This window comes from Phycodurus eques, chromosome 10 (assembly GCF_024500275.1).
Source record: "Phycodurus eques isolate BA_2022a chromosome 10, UOR_Pequ_1.1, whole genome shotgun sequence".
Taxonomy (NCBI): Eukaryota; Metazoa; Chordata; class Actinopteri; order Syngnathiformes; family Syngnathidae; genus Phycodurus; species Phycodurus eques.
Genome location: NC_084534.1, coordinates 15,476,488 through 15,494,088, shown reverse-complemented (window position 1 = coordinate 15,494,088; position 17,601 = coordinate 15,476,488). Strand labels below are relative to the sequence as shown.

Here is a 17,601-nt window from a genome sequence, read left to right as displayed (position 1 = left end):
AAAAAACTTAACTATAACCCTGTACAGTTACAGAAAATTTTGCAGGATTACATATTTAATGTGACGGGAGAGAGGCCGGTTGTTCATCTGAGCCCTCGCCCGCTTTCAAACTAGTGGGCTGAGCAACCTTTTCCGGAGTTTAGCTGAGTGGATAAAGGTCCCACAAATTGTACAATATAGCTCATTGGATTTTTTTGTCTGCCAAACAAAATGACACGGGCCACTGGATATACGTGTTGGCTTCCCAAATGCAGCCAGTTTAATAGCGATTCATAGGGAATGGATAGCCACTTGAGGACTTATTCATTTTGGATAACAAACAGAGCTGTCAAAGTCATTCGGACTGCTGATGACTTCAGCTATGGGGGAGCAGGCGAGCCCAGGTGTACTACGCCCGCACATTGTAAGTAAATATTTCACTCTCCCATCACAAATCACCCACTGCTTTACTATTTAAAAACTGTAAAAAAGGTTTTCTGCGGTTGACGTCGCATATCATAGTCATCGTTTCAAAATTACGAGTGCGTGCTTGCGTGCGCATGTGTAAAGCTTAATTTGTCTTCTTTTTTCCATTTCACTCTTTATAACAAACACAGAGTGACAAATAAAGTCTCTATCTCCAGTATTAGTGGTGTAACGATTCATTCATTATTATACGGAGGTGTGTATGTGTTTTATTCCCCCTCCACCCAAAAAAGCTTTTAATTCCTTTTCCAATACTTGATTTTTCAATTAGCACACGGCAGTTAGCACAACTGTACTTTCTTGTTCATCCTTTCATCATTTCCTAATCTACGGCCCACATCTACTCACTACATCCCTACTTTCCATCTATCTATCCATCATATTTATCGTATCTATCAATCCATCCATCCAGCGAAGGTGTTGCCTTCAGGGACAGTTCGAAAAAAGCGTTCCTCATGCAACTAAGCAATTGTTTCAAATGGCCTTCAATCAATCTATATATCAATCTCACTCTTTATCATTCTCTATCTATCTATATGTGCTGCATGGTGAACAATATACCGTATATTGTATTGACATTGAATTTCTATTGCCCGCGACCCTAGTGAGGAGAAGCAGCTCAGAAAATGGATGGATGGATGAATTTCTATTGTGTTTTTTTAACATATTTGGTGTTGGAGCGATCCAAAAGTAATTAAAAGTAATCAAGTTACATTAATATAATGATACTTGAATAAAGTTAATAGCTACAACTACTGTTAACTGTTTTTAACAGTTAACAAGTAACTGTATTGGTAACTGTATACATTTTAAAAGAAACCCTCCCAACTAAGGGTGCAGAACATTAGTAGAGGCAAAGACAAGAAACCTGAACACTGGAGAAGCAGTAGATCAGTGTAGCCCTTTTGCTTTGTAGGGACAAAATGCAATGGTAGTAATAGGAATCTTTAAATCTGTTGTAACAAGGGTACAGTATGCAATAGTAAATACCGAAGAGACAACATGTTGCTTGCCTTCACTCGCACTAACGGTTCTTTCCACTGCTTTCCGCTTCTGGTTGACATCTCGAGTCACCACACACTGACATAAAGGCCTCTTCTGATCAGGAGCAGCTGACAAAGCAGAGTTACCAAAGGCACTTTAACCTCACTCAGTGCGTTCAAGCACACAAGCACAGTTCGATTATACTAAATCTAATTCATGTGTTACTTCAACCACAAGTTCTTCCTTCTGCATTAGTATGGGTCAGCTGAAAAAAGGTGGGAAAATCTAAGTTTCTAATTTCTATTGTTCCTGGTGGAAAGACAATAAAATAGGATTTGAGCATAGTCTACCTTCTGGTCAGTCAATAAGGTGAAGAAAGAAGGAGAAGATTAAAGGAGTAAAAATGATTAGTGAAAACCTGCTGGACAAGTGAGGGATCACGTTTGCTGCCAAAAATGTTCCTCTAACAGCTTGCACTTCTTAGACAGTCCATTTGAAGTTTAGCACAATGAGAATATAATAAATTAAATAATAAAACTACACACAGTGACAAAGAGTCTCTTTCCCTGTCATCTATGCATATGAACTGGGCAGTAGTTTGAGATAAAAAAGGAGTGGGGCTTATTAGCGAGTGATCAGATAAATCTCAGAGTACACCAAAGCATCTAAACACAATTTTGTCTGTCCTTCTTTGAGACTGTAAAATGTCATTGTAAACATCAATGTTACATCAATGTCTTAAAATGATTTGCACCCCTATGACTATGTACACACTGCAGCTCAATTCAGATTTTTTCATGTCAATGTGAACAGAACAATTCCGATTTTTTATATCCGACCCAGGCCTCTTTCTAAATCGGATATGTATCTGACGTGAGTGCAGTATAGACGCTCACAGGGCCCTTATCCGACCTATACGTCAAACGGTGACAAACGTCACAATTGTTCCACAAAACAGACACGCCACAAAACGGCAACGGCGGACGAAGGAGCAAAAAACAGTCAGTGGTGAAAAGAAGATGTTTTAGAACTGATAAATATAAGAAAATGTTGGCTCCGGTTCCACAAAACCCTTGAAATAGCCACAAATGCACCATGACGATACCTATGTGAGGGGCCATATTTACCTCTGTCAACATGGCGTGGTTGTGCGCAATGTGACATTCTGTTTTGTGCACATGCGACGCTTTCCATCCATAGTAAAGCCGCATTTGTTTTTTGGAAAGTGAATGACTACATAAAAAGATCTGATTTAACAAAAAAATCCGAATTGGGCATCATGAACAGCAGTGTGAATTTAACCTTTGACTGTGAAACATCAGAATCATCCATCCATCCATTTTCTGAGCCGCTTTTCCTCACGAGGGTCGCGGGCGTGCTGGAGCCTATCCCAGCTGTCATCGGGCAGGAGGTGGGGTATACCCTGAACTGGTTGCCAGCCAATCGCAGGGCACATAGAAACAAACAACCATTCACACTCACAAATCATGCCTACGGGCAGTTTAGAGTCTCCAATTAATGCATGTTTTTGGGATGTGGGAGGAAACCGGAGTGCCCGGAGAAAACCCACGCAGGCACGGGAAGAACATGCAAACTCCACACAGGCGGGGCCGGGGATTGAACCCGGGTCCTCAGAACTGTGAGGCTGACGCTCTAACCAGTCGTCCACCGTGCCGCCCACATCAGAATCAGAATCATCTTTATTTTGCCAAGTATGTCAAAAACACACAAGGAATTTGTCTCCGGTAGTTGGAGCCACTCTAGTACGACAACAGACAGTCAATTGACAGAGAATACTTTTGAGACATAAAGACATGAAGAAAAACACTGCGCAATAAAAGGTTTCTAGTAATCTGGTAATGCCGGTACATTTATTTATTTATTTTGACAATTGTGCAATAAGGTCCTTAGTCCTCTAGCAATTAGAGCGGTTTGAATGAATAATATAGCAATAGTCCGGTGCAATGACCATTGGGCAAAGGGCGCCGAGACGTCAAGGAATGTATGCAGTTTAAAGTGACGAGTAGTGCGATCATCTGGGACAATGTCGATTATGCAAATGTGGTGCAGATGCTACTCTGGCATGAGTGGCCAATATTGGTCAACAACAACAGATATGCAAATAGTGCAATGTGGCGAGACTACCACAGTGAGTGCACGAGTAATGTATAATTGGCCCCACAGAAATGTGCCAACAAACTCAAGACAAAAAATTGATCGATAAATAGAACCCCTTTACAAACCACATCAGCCATTTCGAAGTGATTATATGGAAGATATACAGCAGTTAACTTGTGATGCCGATTGCGCCTTCTGCTTTTTGCATCTAACGCCTTCCGGTCTTCGTCTCTTTCCGGCGCTGTGACATAGCACGAGCCAAACAGCCTTTTCATTCGGTGTTGTGTGCTATTGTTCCATGCTGTTGTTCCTGTCCTAGTATATTTGTTGTAGTATGCTTTAGCGATGTCAACATGGTTTATTGTGTGCCATTTGGTTGTATAAATGGTTCAGGCAGTGGCAAGACGTTTTTTTGGCTTTCCAAATGAAAAATGAATACGTGACCAGTGGATAGGGAAAGTCAATCGACGGGGAGAAACGTGCTCAGCTATGGGTGCCGAGCAAGCATTCCAAACACTGTGCTGATCACTTCGAACCGGCGTGTTTTGAGAAAGACCTAGCAGAAAGCATTGGATACAGAGGCAGAGACTGGCGAAGACAAGAGGTAAGGATTTCCTTATATATACCAACGACTCTAATATGGTTACTATGCACTGGGGAGTAGGGAAAAAAGACCCACACAGTACTTTTCAGTACTGTCATCTGTATTTTTGTTTATATGACAAGCCAACAGACACGGCAAAGACTTTCTGTGCGGCGTGTTATAAGGCTACTCGAGCAAGGGGCACACAATATATAGGAATACTGTATACTATGGAAAAGCTTGTGCCGTGTCACTGAAATATATATGAATATATAATACGTATAGTCGTGCTAAAAAATATTGGCACTTCTGGGGTGCCATTCTTTTTAGCCATGACTGTATAAAAAGACATGCTTTTGACATACCGTCACATCGACCCAGTGGCCACTCTCTTTTTCTGTTGTACAACTGCTACTTGCCTGCTCATTATCGTCACTGTCAGGTTCCGACCTCCTGATCGGCTCAAGCATACGGTTTTACGATGCCAAGTTCAGTTGGGTGCTCCGGTACGCCAAAATCCTCCTCCTCCACATATTCCAACACGTTGCCCTCCATTGCGTATAGTGTGTACCGCGCTGTGTTTGTCAATTGCAACGTCACTTCTGGTACCCCTTGCGGTGATAGAGTAACCCCGGTGTCTTGAGCTTCGGGTATGTTCGGGGAGGACTCAATATGCGTCATAAAAACCTCATTCTTAGCTAAACTATAGTTGAAAACCCGCTGGACGTTACGTGCATGTATTACGTAAACAATGCAAATATGAATTTTAACTGACCCCATAACATCTTTGTCATCTGACCTTGAAGTCTTACCGCAGAATCTACTGCTATCTACATTTCCATGGCAAAAATGAGAATGCCATCTGTAGATAATTATCATGTGGGATAATTGGGAACTTGCTCCTTCTAAGTTAGCTTGGAATGTTCTTGCAAATGCTCTAGTATTCTAAATCTAGGGACACATTTTAATCAGCTGTTTGCAAAGAGATTAATAATAGAGTGTAAAGACTACGCAAGATCAGATACTCTCTGCGCAATGTGGGGCCAGCTGCCCCCAGAGATACAAGCCTCCAGGCTGAGAACCGAGGGTCATGAGCTCTACTTCCTGTATGAGGACTATTGATAGCAAGTACACCCAAAGAAGCATCTCAAGGCTTTTTGTAAATAAAGCCTTCCAAGGGTGCTCAGTTTATTAACATCAATGCCGTTTTCTCCATATGCCTCTCACTTAATTGATGAGGTGGATGCATCTTTAGCATTTTCAATGGCATCTCTGTTTGAAGTCCAGCGGGCAGAGGTATTGTGGTCGTCGCCAAAGAAACACAGCACAACACACGGAGCAGTGTCTATCACAGAGCTCTCAGTATAAACACACACAGCAGTTAGTGGGGATGATGTCAGGCCTCAGGAGAACAATGTGTGTCTCTTACCTCTGAACTTCTTTGGAGGGTTGTTGAGGTCCCCAGCATCAGGCTGGACCACACAGCGGTCATCCACCAAGCTGCAGATTGAAACATTTTACAACATTGTCAAGTTTCCAAACAAAAAACTAATGTGAGGCATTTTGGGACTATAACACTGAATTAAAAAAAGTCACTGATGACAAACTAACCGGGAAACCTTTTTCGTGGGGCATTTTAGTAAAACCATAGCAAAGCAAAGCAAATGTATTTATATAGCGCATTTCATACACAAGGATAACTCAATGTGCTTTACATGATTAAAAGTATTTAAAAACAAAGAAAAAACTGATTCTAAACATTGAAAACAGAGAGAGAGAAAAATAAAAGAAAACTACAATTAAAACAGTGTACAGTGCAAGAAATATCATTTAAAAGTGGAAATGCTCTAAAAAGCATGGGGGAAAAAGAAGAGTTTTTAACATGGACTTAAAGATATGCACACTTGGGGCTGACATCACTTCTGTTGGCGACTTATTCCTTTTGTGTGCACCATAATAGCTAAATGCTGCTTCACCATGTTTGCTTTGTCGATCTCAGAGCCCTACTGGATTTATATTCCATTAGCATTTTATTCATGCATTCAGGACCTAAACCGTTTAGTGATTTATAGACCAGTAGCAGAAGTTTAAAATCTATTCTAAAGCTGACTGGAAGCCAGTGTAAAGACTTTAGAATTGGAGTAATATGCTCTGACCCTTTTGTTCTGGTCAGAAACCGAGCTGCAGCATTCTGAATGAGCTGCAGCTGTTTAATGCTCTTATTAGGGAGTCCAGTCAGAAGACCATTACAATAGTCAAGTCTACTTAAAACAGTAAAGCCCTCGGGTTATCTCAATAAAGCACAACTCCAAGTAAAAATGGTGTACATTGTGCACAGTGTTGGGGAGTAACTAATTACATGTAACGATATTTTCTAATTTTAATTTTTTAAAATGTGTAATTGTAAAGTGGCACGGTGGACGACTGGTTAGCACATCTGCCTCACAGTTCTGAGGACCGTGGTTCAAATCCTGGCCCCGCCTGTGTGGAGTTTGCATGTTCTCCCCGTGCCTGCGTGGGTTTTCTCTGGGCACTCCGGTTTCCTCCCACATGCCAAAAACATGCATGGTAGGTTGATTGAAGACTCTAAATTGCCCTTAAGTGTGAATGTGTGCGTGAATGGTTGTTTGTTTCTATGTGCCCTGCGATTGGCTGGCGACCAATTCAGGGTGTACCCCGCCTCTCGCCCAAAGATGCCTGGGATAGGCTCCAGCACGCCCGCGACCCTTGTGAGGATAAAGCGGTACGGAAAATGAATGGATGTAATTGTAATTCATTACATTACTGGGATAACAATTTGTTATTAAGTTGCTTTTGGAAATGTTTACAATTTTAGTTCCATTTGAAAAATAGCTGCAAAATGTTCCCCCTCCCCCCCCCCCAATATCACTTCCTCCTTCTAAACCTGACACTTGTGATTGGCTCTCTCTGGTCATGTGCCATTCTGCCTCAAACATGACATATTTTTCCAAATATGACCTCCAAGCGCTGTTATCTTGTCTGAGACTTTGAAAAGGCTAGACTCACAGTTACTATTTTGAACAATCTACTGTATTGTTTTACTCCAACCCTCTGAGAGGGCCAGCGGGGAAACTGGAACCACTGGTGCCAAATTTTGCTTTTATTGGCTGAGAATGACACTTCTCTGGAGTTATTCCAAATTAAACATCTTCCGGTACTTTTTTTCTCTTCCAATCGTCACTCTTCAACAAGATGTGTACACATTTTATTGTTTTATTGTGCATAATGGTAACGTTTCTTGTATGGCAGTAAGAATGACATGTTAAGAATCATTTAAAACAAGTGAAATACATGAAGTATCTATGTGAGATGACAAAGAAGGATAGAATGTTACTATTGAATTATCTGTTCAGTTAAAGAACGTATAGAGAGAGATTGATTCTAAATCCATAAAAAGCTTCCACTTTATGAAGGTTTAAAGCGTTGCAACTCAATTCGCTTGTAAGAGGCCGACAATGTGAAGAATCAAGCTGAGTTGCAAAAAAAGAGCAGCGGGCCAAAACTGATATGACAATTTTGCAAATTTATGCGCTCATACGTGCGTGGGAAGTTGTGGAACTCAACAAATGCCACAAAGTCTGTCTCAATGTGCTTTACGTGACTAAAAGCAACGTCATTCCATTTTTTTAATCGACTCTGCAACACCATGACTCATAGTCCTGAAAGCTTTACTGATTCTGCACTAGACAATATTAGCTTTTATAGTTTGTGGTCGCCACCTTCACTCCTGGCATACACACAATAACACACTTTATTATTACAGTTACCAACCCTGTATTTCCTTTTCTCCCAGGGTTTACATTTGTGTCGTCATTCAGGACCAGAGCACCACTTCAAGGTGCTCCCACCTTTTTCACACCTTTATTCCATGGCATAAACTGCAAAATTACATCAGTGCATCTCTCCAGTCCTACTTTGTCGCTAAGAGTGGGAAATGATGCCTCTTACATATGCAAACATTTGACCACCGACACATACAGCACTGTTTCTGATAGAACCACAACTTGTGTGTGAGAAAAATGCTTACGAATGACAGCCTGGACTGGCTGCAATGTTTTTCCACATTTGTCCGTTTGCAGGATCATGCAAAAAACATTTCTGAGTGAACTTAATGGAGGAGACTGTAGCATTTGCCAAGGAAGAAGCCATCATATTTCGAAGTAGAGCCATTCACAAATATAATAGCACCCAGTGCAGACGCAGTGGTGGTTCTGCTGCTGAACAAGGGTCAGTGCCCCTTTATAACTCTGTCTGGGCCCCCTCTCTGATCGAAGATTATACAGAACTGTAATGGTTAATATTATGATACAGCGCCAACGGAAAAGGTGGTACTAATGTGTGTGGCTCAACATTCTCATCAGATCTGTCATATTTTGGATAAAGTGTTCAACAGACAGAAAGGCGTGTTTCATAATGCAAGTTTGTTTATTGACGACTCAAGGCAACAACGACCTGGTCCGCTTGGCAACACTCAGTCAACATTGGCATAACTCATCCTGTAGCTGGTAAAGTCAGGCCTTCAAAATAGAAGCATGCAGGTAAAATAAAGCGATTAAACCAGAAGATCGTTTAGTGCTTTGCACCACTAAATACGGCATTCAAGTGTTATTGATATACACCACGAGCCTGAAGTTATATGTTCATCCCCCCAACGAGAGGCGGTCAGAACTAAAAAGAAAAACAATTACAGGTGTACCACAAACAATATTTTATTGTTACAAAGACAAGTTTTTGGCTAACTTTATGAATTACAGTAGCAGCCTGCCAGACCAGGCTTTAATGTCATCTTGAGTTGATTGTATGCTCTGAGCTAATGTTAGTTAACCTTACGACAGCACAAAACCAAGCAAGCCTGCAACAGTAGCCTATTATAATAAATGTTATTACACTCGGGGTTACTGAAATTTTGTGGATTCCGTTCCAATGCTTTTTGTCTATAGTTACAAATAAAAGAGCCACACATACACATACAATATTGCTAAATTGATTCACTATATTTATTCATTCATGCTATTAATTACGTAAATTTTTTATTGTATTCAATACATTCTTAAATTTTATTTTAAAGGATGACCAGGGACTAAGACTGCAAATTAGCTGATGCTAGGCAACTTATATGCATCACAATTTCCCATTTTTCAAGACAACTTTCTATGTATCATCCCTGAATTTGAACATCGCTGCAATAAAAAGTAAAACACATGTTAAGCAGGCCATTTTTTTCCCAACATCATAAACCTCCAGAGTTGGTCCAGTGCTTGTGGATGCAACTACAGTACAACCTGTATATTCTCTGTCTGAGTCTTACTCTCAGCCTCCCCACTCTCAGGATCTTCAGCTGTCCCTGCCCTGCCCGGTGTCTCTCTCTGAAAATCCTTGTCTACCAGTTCCTTTGGTCCTTTCGCTCTCTGTGATGCTCTCAACTTGCTTCTCTTCAGCTCTCTCATCACCATCATCTGGCTCTGTCTCTTCTTCTTTTTTTTGTCCTGTTCGGCTGTTTGGTCAAGGCAGAAAGGAGGCTCGGTATATCCTTTTATGCCAGAACAGTTTTACTGTATCACAGTGGACTTTTTAAGCTGCCACTGTGGTTTCTTCGTATTCTGATGGATATTTATAAAAAAATTACAGTCGTTCAGTGTAACAGAGCAAAGTATTAAAAGGGGAGTGACAGAAACAACAAAAAGGAGAGAGCGTGAAAAGGTAACCAAATAATATAGGAAAATAAGACACTAGCTGTAAATAAAATGAGGAAAGTAAATCATTATATAACTAGTACAATGACATATTAGAATCGAGTGTGTGCTACACCCTGTGAGGGAAGGACAGGACAAGATAGGACAGGACTGGATAGGACAGGGACAGGGACAGGGACAGGGACAGGAAGGGAAGCATGCAGGGCAGGGGTTGTGGACCCGGCTGTACAAGTGAAGTGTGCTGGGAGTGGCTATGTAAATTATAAACATCTATAGGTCCAGAGGGTAAGTGAGGGGATACCCAGGAAATTCACATAGTGATAAGTTATTTGTCACAATGAGTGAGTAGCCCCACACGCAGCGAATAAGTCCCAGGGGTGTGTGTCTGCGGACACATGCAAGTGAATTGACACCGTTTCGCATGCACAATAACCGTCAAAAGTGTCCTGTAATTGCTGTGCCTGCACCGCTGGGGCTGAGGATGCCACCCCATCCAATCCAATCGGGAGGTGGGGTCGGGCCCAGGAGCCCACCAGAGAGTTGCCCGGTGGACGGGACACCCTCCACACCAAGGGACTCAGGGTGGTCCACCGGCCCCAACTAGTGCGCTCTGAAAACTGGCCACCCGGAGGAGGCCGCAGGGGCCCAAAGCCCTCCACCAACAGCCAGAATGGGGGACCAAGGCGGATGCCAGGTGGCAACACCCCAGCACCGGCGGAACATGGGCAAATCCACCACCATCTGGCTCTGTCTCAAGTGTTTTCTTTTGTGCCGAAATAGGATGCAATGTCCTTTTGTCCCTCCATTTTGAACAGTAGACCAAAGGCAATGGAGAGAAATACGTAATATTTAAGCAAACCAAATATAAATAACATTTAATACATTTGATGTAGGCTTGCTTGGTTTAGTATTGTGGTAAGTTAACTAATAGTAGCTAGAAGCTTTGTCCCTCTGACAAAACGCCTGCCCCCCTCTAGAACCGCCACTGTGCGGAGCTTGCTGAAGCCAAAGCATCCATCGAACGGTGCAACTTTATAATTGCACATCTCCTGTACGAATACGAATTTTGGCAATTGATTCATTGATCATCCACTGACAAACTGAGAGGAAAATTATGCATCCTCGTCTGCGTTATACATCTTCAAAATTCTGCTCACCACCCAGGCAAGTGTCATGTGGACCAGTCAAATGCGCTTACCCCAGGGTGCTGATGAAACCACTGGTGGATCCCTCTGCGTACAGGGAGCAGATGTCCCCGATGTGCAGGAAGCTGGACATTTTATCGGACATGTTGGATGTCCACGAAGTAACAGCTACAACAGAGGAAGTGAAAATTAATTTCAAGAAAGGTTTTGACAATGAAAATTGTTTACCGAGTTCATGAAAGGAAAAGGATTCTAGAGAGCATTCTAGTTTGTCTACGCTTACCGTTAGATCAGTTAGGAGCAACTTTAGAGGTGAGGCTGATACAACTCCATGGATTTGCATGTGTTTTCAGGAAAATTCTGTTTCATGTTACAGCAATAAGATTGCTGCTGGTGGACGTCTGAATAATTAATAATTAGGACCGCAAACAGGAAGCTGTGCGCCTGCAACAGGTCCACTTTGCTCCACCTGACAAACGTCTTACTGAGCAGGGCAGACCCAAAACAGTGGCTTTCACTGCATGGAAGCCAAAACATTTAAGCTGTCGTGCACACATGGAGCCTGCTCATCCTCCTAGCGTCATTTGTGATGAAGGAAAAAAAAATAACACCTGAGCAAACAAAGACATCAGTCTGTCATTTTAAAATCAAGAAACGTGGTTTGAGCAAACGATAAGAGCACTATAGTGGTTGACTTCAGCGGTGAGGGAAAAGTGTTAGCCATTTATGGAGCGCTCGATCTCCTCTGCAGAGAAGAGGATGAAGATAAAGAAAAGAAGTTGAAGAGCAACTTTACCTCGGCGGCGGCAACGCTCTCTCGGATGTTCGGCTCTCCGTGGGCCAGCTACGACAACATGACGGCGGCTCCACTCTCCCTGCGTTCGGCGGAGCGATAGTAACGGGCAGCGGAGTGAGACAAGCCGGGGTTGGTGAGTGCCCGGCCGCCGAGGAGGCAAGCAAGGAGACGGCCACAGGCGGTGTTCTGAGCTGCCTCTGCCGCTGCCGCTTGACTCGCTGCCACTTCTTCCCGCACGGCGGCACTGTTGATCTCCGCTTGTGTCATTGTTCAACGGGCCAACTGATGTCCTTTGGTTATCCATAGACAGCGTTAAAATTAAATTCACGTCATAGTAATCATTCATAAGATGCATATTTTCAGAATTACATTCATTAAAACCGACAGTACCACCACCAGCCTCTTGAGGCGCAATCGACAACGTGCAATCTGTACCAGCTGACTTACCACGTGACTTTGCGGAAGTATCAACAATATGAGCAACGTGTAAGCAAAGATGCTCCGCTTGTTGGCCTTATTAATGATCTGCTTGGGCTGCCTGGACAAAGTGCATGTGTGCAGGGCTCACGCTGAGCCCGCCGCGAGCTGCGGCTGTGAGAGTTTGAAGAGAGACGCGGTTGTTGGGGACAGCACAGCATCGGAGGAGCCGAGTGTCAAATATTCCAGAGGCGCCAATGAGATGGAGTCTGACACACGGGGAGGCCAGAGGATGCTCAGTCAGGTAATCGCCCACACTTTCGAGAAAACAAAATAAACTCTTTCTGTGTACTGTATTTAGGGCAAAGGCTGAGGGAGAATGGTGAGCCATGTTTAATTGTTCTTCCAGAAACTCCTTTGTAGCGTCTCAAACTGATGAAAATCATTTGAGTCAAATAGAGATCGGCTGATGTTTTTCCTTTGTTTTTGTTTTTGTTTTTTCAGGGTCATTAACAATAACGATTATTAGTAGTCAAGGAGGCCGGTAACCGATATGTGGAGTCTATATGTATTGGCATCAAAATTTTGAATACAAACCCCAACACTTGTTGAAATGCTTGTAAAGCAAGACATTATTATTATTTATTTATATAGTGCATTTTATACACAAGGCCAATGTGCCTTACATGATTAAAAGCATTTAAAAACAGAGAAGAAGAAAAAACAGCTTATGAACGTTTAAAACTAAGATCAAAAAAATAAAACGAGTGATCCATAAATTGGTTGGTTGCTTATATGTAATACTATGGTGAGGCGATGGAACATTTATATGGTTTCACAGTCATAACGGCCCTCTGAGTGAAACCGTAACTACAATGTGGCCTGAGACAAAAATTAGTTTGACAGAACCATGTCTACCATCCAACTTAAAAAATATTTTTACTAGGCTATACACTTCTATTATGTGCTATTAAAAATAGGTACATCTTATGTGGCTGCATTCAATGATTGTGTCTTTTGGCACAGTACAGTTTTGCTCATGGATACGATTAAGAGCAGCCTTTTTAAAGATTCTTAATCTGTTTAATTCCATAACTTCCTTCTGCAAACTTCACTGGGCACTAAGGTTAGCAAGTATATGTCCTACATATAGATGGTGCTAATTTCTGGTGGCAAATTTCTGATGGGAACAGACAACCCGGGCATCCCTGCTGATGGTGAGGGCCCTCAGAGACAAGTCCACATGGACTCCTTCTACATAGACATCCAGGAGGTCACCAACCGACAGTTCCAGAGCTTTACCAATGCCACAAGCTATGTGACAGAGGTGCTAATCAAACAATACAGCTATGCATTATATCCTCTTTTATGATATTGAACATTTCAGTGTTGTTGTTGTTGTTTTAAAATCCAACTAATAAAATGATCGGTCGTTCACTCTTGTTATTCTTTCAGGCAGAGAATTTTGGAGACTCTTTTGTTTTTGAAGGAATTCTGAGTGAGACAGTCAAAAACCAAATCAGCAAAGCGGTAAATACTTCCCTATTGTCACTGTTGTGGTGGTGTGTAGACATGAAAACAAACTCGTAATATTTCACACCGAGTATGGAGTATGTAATGGCCCACAGATGGGTGCACTCTCACTGTGGTTGTCATGGAAACCTGCACCTTTCAGGGCTAGGGGCAGTAATTCACAATGTTTTTCTGTGGTACAAAAAAACAAACAGACAAATGTTCACAATGTCATCAAGCTTGTCAAACTGCATGATGCACCATGCAATTATTAAACCTTTACTCATAAAACAGTATTAAAACATCTTTTTCTAAGCCAAAGTTTAGTCTTTTGTTTATTGTTGTTGTTATTTTGATTTGTTTGTGTCCAAATCTAGCTTTAAATTGCACATGTTGAACCTACATTCAGAATATGACTTTTATTGTCAGAGCCTTGACAGTATTCACCAAGTGGTTGTTCAGAGGCGTTCAAGAGACAAAATCCAATCAGCAACGAATTTACTGCTTTCTAAATAATTGTCTCATCCTGGAGGTACAGTATTTTAAAACCCAACAGTCCAGTTCATATTTTGTACATTTCAAGCGTGGATGTGAATGACTTTTTATGTGCTTAGTTATTTTTTTTCTATTTTTTTTTGTAATCTGAAGCCATTGGTCTCTTAAATTCCTCTATGCTTTTGGACTGTTGTCAGTTCTGAAAAAAGTAACATTTAGGGATATTGATTGTCAGCTACATACCGAACTTGCATTCTTAGGTGGCTGCTGCCCCCTGGTGGCTTCCAGTCAAAGGGGCAAACTGGAGACAACCTGAGGGCCCTGATTCCAGTATCAAAGATAGGCAAGGCGATGCAACAATTATCCTTGTTTGTTTCTTGTTGTGTGTTGTTTTACCATGGTGATGCTAACCTAATTATCCAACAATCCATTTTAGGCTGGATCATCCTGTTCTTCATGTATCCTGGGCAGATGCTAATACCTACTGCACCTGGGCCAACAAGAGGCTTCCTACAGAGGCAGAGTGGGAGTATGCCTGCAGAGGCAATTTAAAAGACAGGTGTGATGTTTACACATTGTGTGTTTTAAATGTGTTTTCTTCAAAATCAGAAGTGTACATTGTTCTATAAATTAATAATGATATGCTTTTTAATATGTCAAAGTATTTTATAGTGACTGAAGTGTTTTGATCATCAACAGATATATTAGCTTCTGTAATAATTGATTTGATTTTATCGAACAAAATCACTATGATGAGAACAGTTTTTTTTTTTTACAAAAGATTCTTGGGACTCGAGAGTCACTAGCAGCTTCAAATATCTTCTGAATGAAACCAATTTGCTCTCTGACTCACAAACAAATTATATAACAGTACATTGATAATAAAAAAAATAAAATAATTCCTCATCCATTCATTTCATTCCTTGCCCATGACATTGGACTATTCTCCACTTTTCCTCAGCAAGAAAATCTTTTTTTCACCATTTTACATTAAAACGTAATGTGGAACAGTCCTGAAGTAATTTTCCTTACTTTTCATCAGACCTGTCAAAGATGTGTAACAGTGATCCAAACAGACATGAGAAACACCATGTGCAAAATTCCCCAGTAAAATTAAAACACAATGAATATTGATCTTAAATACTATATGCATAATTATTTTAAATGTCAAAATTAAGATGAATATTTAATTTATAATTCTTCGCAGACTTTACCCCTGGGGAAATCGACTGAACCCAAAAGGGCAACACTATGCCAACCTCTGGCAGGGGGAGTTCCCTCACAATAATTCCGCAGAGGATGGTTACATCAAAACCTCACCGGTAAGTGACGGTCAGGAAATGAAATATTGCAGTTTTGCTGTCAATATATTTCATATTTGAGGTTTGGCTGGAGGAAAGATGAAACCTGATTTAGAATTGACTTAAAGTATCTAAAATCTATCGATACTACGGTATTACTTGAATTCTATCTCACCCTCTACAGGCGGAGCGCTCAACCTGTGAAGTCAATTTCAAGAAATGTATATGCAGTATCGATAATTTAATTAAAAGAATAATGAATGACAGGTTGTCTTTCGTAAAGCATTCCTGATACATGGTCTCCTTGTTAGAATCCATTCTGGTGATTAAATGTAAATGTATTATCTGAACATGACACCCTGCAGGTGAAGTCTTTTCCAGCCAACGCTTTTGGTCTGTTTGACATGGTGGGCAATGTGTGGGAATGGACGTCAGACTGGTGGACTGTTCGTCACTCAACCGAACAACAAAACAATCCAGTAACTTCACAGCTTTGCACAATAATGTCATAGCTGAGCAATTTCTGAGCTCCAAAAATATCACACGTGTCATTGACATTATTACCTTTTTTTTAGACAGGTCCTCCATCAGGTACTGACAAAGTAAAGAAGGGAGGGTCATACATGTGTCACAAGGTAAAGCGATGACGTTGTTTTATTTCAATTTGAATGTTTTTATGCAAAATATTCTTCATAGACAGAATGCTAATGTGCTCTCAGACTGATAGAACTACCAAATTGTGGTCTGAAGGCTCAATGACATGAGAAGACAGAGTTTATGGATGTTGGAGTATTTCTGATTAAAGCTGTGATACATAACCATAAAAACAAACATTGGTAAAGGAAAAGTGGTTCCATCTTCTATTCATTAATTTAAACTCCTATGTTTTCCATGAGTAGAGTGCTGCCCCAAGATGTATTTATGTTCATCAGTTTCTTAAATTTCACATCTCTCTCCCGCCCTCAGTCATACTGTTACCGGTACCGCTGTGCAGCGCGAAGCCAGAACACCCCAGACAGCTCTGCCTCCAATCTGGGTTTTCGTTGCGTCTCTCAGGAGCCCCATTGACTTACACTCATGCACATAAAACACATTTAAAAATATTATTATTATTTTTTTTTATGTTTTAAGATCAGGTTCCAGCATTTGAAAATGTATCTGCTGCTTTACTGCAGAAAGTGACTTAACTAATGATTTCTTGGAATTTTTATTTTGTCTCATTTTCATGAAAAATGAATAGAAAATATTTTTTGAAATCAAAGTTGTCTGTATGTCGCTGAACAGTTAAGAGCATCACATCTCCATCTATAAAAGAGTTATTTTTTCATGTCAAATTGTCAGTGAGGGAGATGGGAAACTTTTAAGCATAGCATTGAGGCAATAAAGAATTTTTGTAAAGTTTAGTAAAGACCAAACAGCTACATAATGAGATCATGGAACTGTAAACCTTTTCTTCATCTGCTGACAATCTGTGATGAATATTTCCCTCAATTGTCCAGTCGACACCCTCTATTTCGAGTTAAAATCTTAACCTCCATGTCAAATTCCTTAAAAAGAATTAACATGAATAAATAAATGTTTATTCTGATCAGTTGAGCAGCAATTAAATGAACAGTGATATTTTTTATTAAGATAGAATGCCTGCTTATCGAAATAAATGAAGGTTGTGTTAAATCGAGACAGGCGTAGCCTGGGAAAAGGAACAGAAAAGATTGTGTATGTTTGAAAGTATAAGTCATTTATCTGGGCTTGTTTCTGAAGGGTGTAACATCTGTTTTTTTTTTTTTTGCCTTATAAGGAGTAGAACTTTCTGGCACATTCCACTCCACACCCTACTCAGTATAAGATAGCACTTGTCTAGACAGACACAGCTCGTGTAACTATCTGTCTCCAACGTGTTGTTGCTCCTTGCCAATAAACGCCAGACAACTGTCCAATTGGTCTCCTGGAACTTCATTGGCTTTTCCTCTCATAAAAAAAACCTCACAATTGGTTGGTATGAATACGTCTGGCTATTTCTTTTCCCCAACTTTAACAACAGGCAGCACATAGTCGTCTACCTGTATAAACC

The 17,601-nt window shown here is 40.9% G+C and overlaps 2 protein-coding genes across 6 annotated transcripts in view; one reads left to right on the top strand and one right to left on the bottom strand.

Moving 5' to 3' along the window:
* Positions 1-11,966, bottom strand: part of LOC133408302 (inositol 1,4,5-trisphosphate receptor type 1) — a 74,470-nt gene extending 62,504 nt beyond the window's left edge. For 4 of the 5 annotated variants that reach the window (XR_009769287.1, XM_061687022.1, XM_061687024.1 and 1 more), the window contains exons 1-3: positions 11,806-11,966; positions 11,063-11,177; positions 5,580-5,650 (exon numbers count right to left, since the gene is read on the bottom strand). Coding sequence is in view for 4 of the 5 variants with exons in the window: in XM_061687022.1 (XP_061543006.1) it covers positions 5,580-5,650; positions 11,063-11,154 (163 nt within the window). In the remaining variant the exon portion in view is untranslated. Of the gene's footprint in view, positions 1-5,579; positions 5,651-11,062; positions 11,178-11,292; positions 11,364-11,805 lie in introns of those variants that run through there. The other variant, XM_061687023.1, reaches the window with a different exon arrangement.
* Positions 11,967-12,270: 304 nt separating this feature from the next.
* Positions 12,271-17,461, top strand: sumf1 (sulfatase modifying factor 1). Its single transcript, XM_061687651.1, has 9 exons — positions 12,271-12,526; positions 13,376-13,549; positions 13,678-13,752; positions 14,490-14,572; positions 14,666-14,788; positions 15,437-15,551; positions 15,896-16,009; positions 16,106-16,165; positions 16,497-17,461. Exons 1-9 carry the CDS (start codon positions 12,302-12,304, stop codon positions 16,596-16,598), a joined length of 1,071 nt encoding a protein of 356 aa, XP_061543635.1. The 5' UTR covers positions 12,271-12,301; the 3' UTR covers positions 16,599-17,461.
* Positions 17,462-17,601: the final 140 nt, after the last annotated feature.

Excerpts from the sequence above, each read along its gene's own strand:
- sumf1 (XM_061687651.1), top strand. The coding sequence starts at position 12,302 with ATGCTCCGCTTGTTGGCCTTATTAATGATCTGCTTGGGCTGCCTGGAC. Across the intron at positions 12,527-13,375 it reads GCCAGAGGATGCTCAGTCAG|ATGGTGCTAATTTCTGGTGG; the intron begins GTAATCGCCCAC and ends TCCTACATATAG. Across the intron at positions 15,552-15,895 it reads GTTACATCAAAACCTCACCG|GTGAAGTCTTTTCCAGCCAA; the intron begins GTAAGTGACGGT and ends GACACCCTGCAG.